The sequence below is a fragment of the Lactuca saligna genome, chromosome 2 (assembly GCF_052625555.1).
Source record: "Lactuca saligna cultivar CGN05327 chromosome 2, ASM5262555v1, whole genome shotgun sequence".
In the NCBI taxonomy this organism is placed as follows: domain Eukaryota; kingdom Viridiplantae; phylum Streptophyta; class Magnoliopsida; order Asterales; family Asteraceae; genus Lactuca; species Lactuca saligna.
In genome coordinates, this window is record NC_136418.1 from 154,676,027 (window position 1) to 154,682,625 (window position 6,599).

The following is a 6,599-nucleotide window of genomic DNA, read 5'->3' on the forward strand; positions in this document are numbered from 1 at the left end:
ATACATCAAGTTTTTAGAAATGTTATGTATCTCAAAACCTAATAATAAAAACTTAACCGTTTTATGTCCGACAAGATAAAGCTAAAAATTAAGAAAAAAAAAGTTCCTTTAAAAAAAAATACTCCCTCCATAACATATCATGGCCGCCTTGATTTGTCTTTGCCACACTTCACGCCTATCAAGTCGCCACGAATCTTAAAGTTTTTAAGATGTTGAAATCATGTTTTGTTGCCATGACATGATTTTTAAAAGCCCTTTATACATCATAATTGAAACACCCCTCATGTGGGCTCTTTTTAAATAACTTAGTGAGTAATAAGCACTACATATGTGCATAGAAACAAGAGTGTAACATCATTATGTTAACTACCAAAAGTAACTGTGGCCAACAAGACAACATAACAACCCAGTAAGGCATCTTAACATAATATTCGTAATGTAAATGTATGTCCTTCGCGTTCACTTATCACGATTAAAATTTTCTAAATTCCAGTTGTATCACTTTAAAATTTGAAAGGTACCAATTGTTTTGACACCACTTGTCTTTAGATTTATGATGTTGATTAGTTCATTGCAGGGGTTCTTATATGCTGTTATCTATGTGAATTTTTATAAGCGTTTATCAGTTAAAAATGTTACATGGTATGTTGTTATTTAGGATGCAGTTTATGTGATTACATGCAGCTGGATCATATACATGTTCCAGAAAACATGATAACAACATCATTTCAAGTCTTGATAACATAAGGAACAGAATAACAAACCATTTTTTTGACTTTATAACACAGTCTGCTATGATCTTTTATTTTTGATTGTTCCACCAACTGCAACTGCAACTGCATCTGTTATCCACCTTTTCTTTGCAGACTTTTTTTCAATAAACAGTCAAACCATAACATGAATTGCAACAAAACCCCATAACTCTAGCCATATATTTTGCCAGATTCCATTACTATGGCCCAAAATAGCGTGAAGAACATCTTCTGTTGTAATCACTCTTCCACAACATTGACCAACTCATACTCAACCAGTGAAAGATTGTTATCTTCTTTTACCTTGAAATTAGCTGCTTCTGTCACCTCCACACGTCCCCATTTGTCCACTGCAAGCCTCATTGATCCCTTAAACATGTCAATTTTGGCATTTCGCAGAATTACAGTGTTGTCAGCGTTCATCAGGTCCACTGCAACCATGACAATAGAATAAACTTCACCAAAATATGATTAAGTTATTATATGTACATGGTAAAAGTTATACCTTGATTGTTTCTTGCAGTGAAAACTATAGTCCCTGTTTCATCTCCAACCAAGCATTCAGCTATTTGCATTTGGCGAAGCTGTGGGCCATCTGGTCGGCCTTTCTGCAACACCAGCTTGGAGCTAACAACTTTGACAGTCAGATTGTGGCCACTGGTTCCAGGTCGCAGTTGATCCACCTTTGTGAAAACAGGTTTCCTCATACCTGACTTTGTTTCAGCCATCCTCTACACTTACTCAAAACAACAATCGGTGTCAATGTCAAGGAGATGAGATAAAACTATCGACATCCATTCGACATTTGAAGAAATCCATTGTTCTTAACCTGAGTTTAAGACTCTCGTAAAATAAAATTGGGGTTATCAATCACAAAAACATTAAATCCCTAATCTATGATGAAATTCGGGCAGTGTGATTCAATTTGTTGAAGAGTGACCATAAACATGGAAATTAATAAAAATAGAATTCGATATCGCCATCAAAATTTTGAGAACTGATCACAAGTTTGGTTAAATTGGAACAGATATTTGAAAAGGTATGAATCTGTTCTTCCTTTTTTTTCCTTGATTGTTTCGTTATAACCGATCAATATAAACCAAGATGTACTTCATAATTAACGAAGAAACAAAATGCATCAGTAAAACTCAAAAATCGATCGATACAATTCATCGGAATTATGCAGATACGAAAAGCGTTGGATTGGATTTTAAGACGACGATGATGGAAGGAAGGAGAACTGAAAGAATTAATGAGATGATATGCATAATTACCTTTACCCGATTCCTTGTGCCCAACAGAAATGACGTTTTGCGATAGCAGATGGATTGATCTGTTTCTTTTTCTTATTCGTTTTGTTCGTGCTACCCTGAAAATCGGCTGAAGAACGAGGTTTTGATTTAATAGTGACCGTTGATTTTCCCTAATTTCTCAATTGCATCTTGATCGTCCAGGTTTCGAGTGCCCATGGAAATCGGCTGAAGAACGGTTTCCTCTTCAAATAGAATAATTGTTTTCCTTTTTTACTTATTTAAAATATCTTCCCAGCTTTTTTAATCACTAAAAAGATAGCTAACAGCTTAATCGATAAGTTCGTGAAAAACAAACTATCTTCGTAATTTGACACTTCTTAAGTTTTATAATTGTATTTTATCTATCAACTTACAGCATTTAGGTAATAACAGAAAGATAAACTTTTTATAAACATTCACATATATAAAAATTAAGAGAAATGTAATAAATTTTGTAAGACAATTTTACCTTTTTATCTATACAAACAAAAGTAAATTTTTAACATATAATATCGTACATGATTAACTTATACTGATGTAACTCTGTTCGATAGTTGATATATTTTTAATATTAGTTGCTATTTAGTTATGTAATATGACATTCTTATTAAAAATTATTTTCTAGTTGATTATGACTTTTTATGTAACCTTATTATTATTTTATTAGTTACATAATATTAAAAAAAAAAATCTTTTATACTGCATCGGTTAGCCTCGAGGCACGATTCTATACTTTTAAACCTTGGCCAACATGCCTTTTGAGATCGACACATTAAAAAAAACATATTCTAAACTACTTCTCCTCCCAAAAGATACTTTAATACTGTGAAAGTTTTGAACTTATTCATTTGTTTCAGACCAGATTGATAAGTTTCAAATGGGTCGATGAGTTTTGAACTTGTTCTTCAATTAATGTTCTACACATTTTATGTTCAACAATTGTCCGATTCCATAACCGCATACACCATAAAAACAAGAGATCCAAATTCATTTCCATTCAGTTGTCCATAACTACACCTTACTATATTACAAGGTGATAAAAAACAACAGCTTAGGAGATCAACTCAACTTATTCAGCAGTAAACTCAACCCATTAAGAGGCACCAATACAGAACAGATCACCTGTACTGGCTTGCCAGCTCACCCTCCTTCACAATGTAATGTTGGGGTGGAAACTCTTCTCCCTTGAAATAATTCTCCAACATATCCTTCACTCCAGCAGCATATCGCAACTGCAAACATATTATAAATCACTTCATAATTCTACATATCATATAAATTATTTGTAAACACAAATTGAATGAGAAAGAACATACCTGTGCATCAATGGTGGTTCCAGAAATGTGAGGTGTCATTGCTTGATTTGGCATGTATCTCCATGGATGATCCTTTGGAGCTGGTTGAGGATACCATACATCTCCACTATACCCTAAAACATACCAAAAAAAAAATCATCAGTTGAGGTTCATGAATTCACATGATGAATTCATGTTAAAACACACCTCCAATGTGTCCACTATTACACCCATCAACAACAGCTTGTGTATCCATAATAGCACCTCGAGCATTGTTAACAATCAAAACTCCCTTCTTCAATTTACCAATCCTTTCTTTATCAAACATTCCTCTGAAACATACACATCAACACTCCAAATCAGTATAAAAACATCTCAACTTCGACAAAAGAAATACCATCACTATCACTCACTTTGTTTTCTCTGTTAAAGGGGTATTGATGACAATAATGTCACATTTAGGAAGCATCTTATCAAGATCTTCCTCAAATGTTGCACCAATTTGATTCTCCAATTCCGAATCCATCTGAATCCGATCATGGTAAAGAAGATTACACCCAAAAGGCTTCAATCGTTGAAGTAAAAGCCTTCCAATTCGCCCACAACCAACTGTTCCTACTGTTTTTCCTTCAAGATCATAAGCTCTGTGAGCGATACCTGCAACATTCCAATCACCAGAGATAACCTGATGGTGTCCAGGTAAGAAATTACGAACAAGAATAAGGATCCTCATAAGTTCATCTTCTGCAACAGAAACAGTATTGCTTCCAGTAACTTCTGCAACAGTTAATCCAGCAGCAGCAGCAGCCTTGAGATCAACATGATCGGATCCGATTCCAGCTGTAAGCAAGAGTTGTAAATTCTTTGCCTTTTTTATTCTTTCAGCAGTCACATAGGCTGGATGGAATGGGGTTGTAATGAGGACATGTAAATCGGGGATGTGTTTTTCAAGTTCTGTAATGAGAAATGATAATAAGAAGTGAGTGTATATGCGTGTATACTTTGAGAAATTTAAAATGGAGTTAAGTTAGGAGCTTACCACAATCTGGTCCTTCTTTGTCATCAGTGACTATGTACTCATGGCCTTGTGATTCCAACCAATTGCGAATGCCCAATGCATTTTCTGCACAACCCACGAAATTGGGATTCATCTCAGCATACTCATGTGCCTTGTAGAAAACACCTACAATCTTCTTTTTGCCAGAAGAAGCCTGCAGAAGCAATTGGAGCAATTTTAAGTTTGCAGGTTTCTACACCTTCTAAAACTCGGATCTGACCATCATCCGAAGCAAGAGATTTAATACATGAAAAGTTGATTTGGCTATAACAGTTTTCTACAAACATTTGTCTGTTTGAAATACCTGTTATGGTTTATTTATTTTGGCAAAAGAGGATATCTCATTCACTCATTGACGCTTCAACAAATTAGAGAAGGGATCTAATTGCTAGTATTGAAATGGTTACGATAATAACTTGAAGAAATTACTCATAACAAGCAGTTCATACATGTTATGGAGTCCAATATGGCCATCAAATGTTCCAGAAAGTACAAAACCACACTAATTTAAACTGGAAAATAGCTCACGTTTTTATGCGACGCGGAAGTGTGATCTCTAATATTCCAGATAACACTATGATGGAGACGATTTTTTGATTGAAGGTGAACTATGTAAAAAATAAATTAAGTGATCTCCGTGTACAGATCACGAGTGACCGAATCACGTTATCACCATGAAACACATGCGTGCAGTTAAAAAGACAAAGTAGAAGCACCAAAAGCTCAAAGGCGAAGTTGAAAGGTTGTAGTTATCATCCAAATCCTAAACAGTGGCAGCGAGTTTCTGACCACAGATCAGGAAAAGGGACATTCAAGAACAGAGTAGTTGAGCAGCGATTGTCACTCGAATAGACTAGTATAAGGCTAGATTAACAAATTAAATTGGAAAACCGAATAGGAACAGAATCGAGTATAGCAAGGGCTTGGGTGGATAAAATCGAATCGCTTACATGAAGGTGTCTGGTGAGAATCGAACCGGAATTAGCAGTGGAAATAGCACGAGTAGCAGCAGCAGCAGCAGCACGCTTCATCGCGATCGCCATCATCATCGCCGTCGCAACGCTGGTGCTGTTTGGAAATTTGGATAAAGGCAAACTCAAGAAGACAGTCGAACGTGAAAATGTGGGACTGCCAAGTCTGTTACAAAATCGTAGACGTCTCTGAGAACGCCCCTTAAATAATCGGTGCATGACAACCACGTGTTCGAAAAGGTTGGTGGCATTAATTGTAATCTCGATATTATAATTTACTTGGAAGATGCACAATTTTGAAAATGAAATAAGAATTGTTACAGGAGAATATAAATGAAGTGAAGAATGTTAAGTACTACAAACAATATAATATATGTTTTTGAATATGTCTATATAATTTATTTAATAACATGTATTTATTTAGTTAAAGTTTAATATTATAAAATAACATGGTGTTCTTTATTTGTTAATTTTACTCTGTATCATATTTAAAGATAAAATAATATTTTTAAATGATTTATTTTATAAGTCAACCGAGCATATATATAATTAGACATTTAATTACGTTACATTAAACATTTCAATTAAACATTTCAATCGTAACCTTAAAATAAATTTCTTTTATTTGACGGACTTGTATCGGTAGAATCCCTATAGTTTGTGTTCTCATTAAATCGTGGTGTTCCTATTTATAGTGATAAAATTGTAAAAATGATTCCTATGGTTGGTACAATTCTGCAGGTTTTGTCCAAAACTAAATGTTGGTGTATCAATGATCTAAAATTGGATCTTTCTATTGTTTTTTTCCATATCAACATAAAAAAACTATTATACCCTTATATTTGTTTTTTTAATTTTTTTATATTTATTCAAATGTTTTTCATTAATTAAATTGAGAAATCTCTCTCTCTCTCTCTCTCTCTCTCTCTCTCTCTCTCTCTCTCTCTCTCTCTCTCTCTCTTTACATGATTCATTAGAGGAAGAAATAGGGCATGTTCATCATCTCTGCCTCTCCACAACCTGCAACTAAAAACAAAAACATATGAACATCGTCTTCTTTGAGAGGAAAACGAGATTGTGTGAGAGATAAAGATGCAGAGAAATGGGTCCAGGAAAAGAAAATGGTTGCAAAGGAAGACTCGATTCACTCTTTCTCTTCCACCACCATCTTTGTTCTCTAATCATATCAACCACCATGTATCCACCGCCACCGCCATACAAATTCAGTCTCA

General features: G+C 34.6%; 2 protein-coding genes across 4 annotated transcripts; both read right to left on the reverse strand.

The window, feature by feature from the left end:
* Window positions 1-618: 618 nt before the first annotated feature.
* Window positions 619-2,273, reverse strand: LOC145032230 (uncharacterized protein At4g28440-like). Of its 3 annotated transcripts, none has more exons than XM_078980978.1 (3): window positions 2,027-2,273; window positions 1,258-1,488; window positions 619-1,183 (listed from the first exon to the last, which is right to left on the reverse strand). In XM_078980978.1, the coding sequence occupies exons 2-3, from the start codon at window positions 1,478-1,480 to the stop codon at window positions 993-995; spliced, it is 414 nt and encodes a 137-aa protein (XP_078837104.1). In that variant the 5' UTR covers window positions 1,481-1,488; window positions 2,027-2,273; the 3' UTR covers window positions 619-992. The 3 variants fall into 3 exon arrangements, with proteins under 3 accessions (XP_078837104.1, XP_078837105.1, XP_078837103.1); XM_078980979.1 differs by having other exon boundaries at window positions 1,258-1,581; XM_078980977.1 differs by having other exon boundaries at window positions 1,258-1,483; window positions 2,027-2,270.
* Window positions 2,274-3,011: 738 nt separating this feature from the next.
* Window positions 3,012-5,554, reverse strand: FDH (formate dehydrogenase). Its single transcript, XM_078980980.1, has 6 exons — window positions 5,347-5,554; window positions 4,379-4,550; window positions 3,753-4,293; window positions 3,547-3,671; window positions 3,361-3,473; window positions 3,012-3,276 (listed from the first exon to the last, which is right to left on the reverse strand). Exons 1-6 carry the CDS (start codon window positions 5,443-5,445, stop codon window positions 3,163-3,165), a joined length of 1,164 nt encoding a protein of 387 aa, XP_078837106.1. The 5' UTR covers window positions 5,446-5,554; the 3' UTR covers window positions 3,012-3,162.
* Window positions 5,555-6,599: the final 1,045 nt, after the last annotated feature.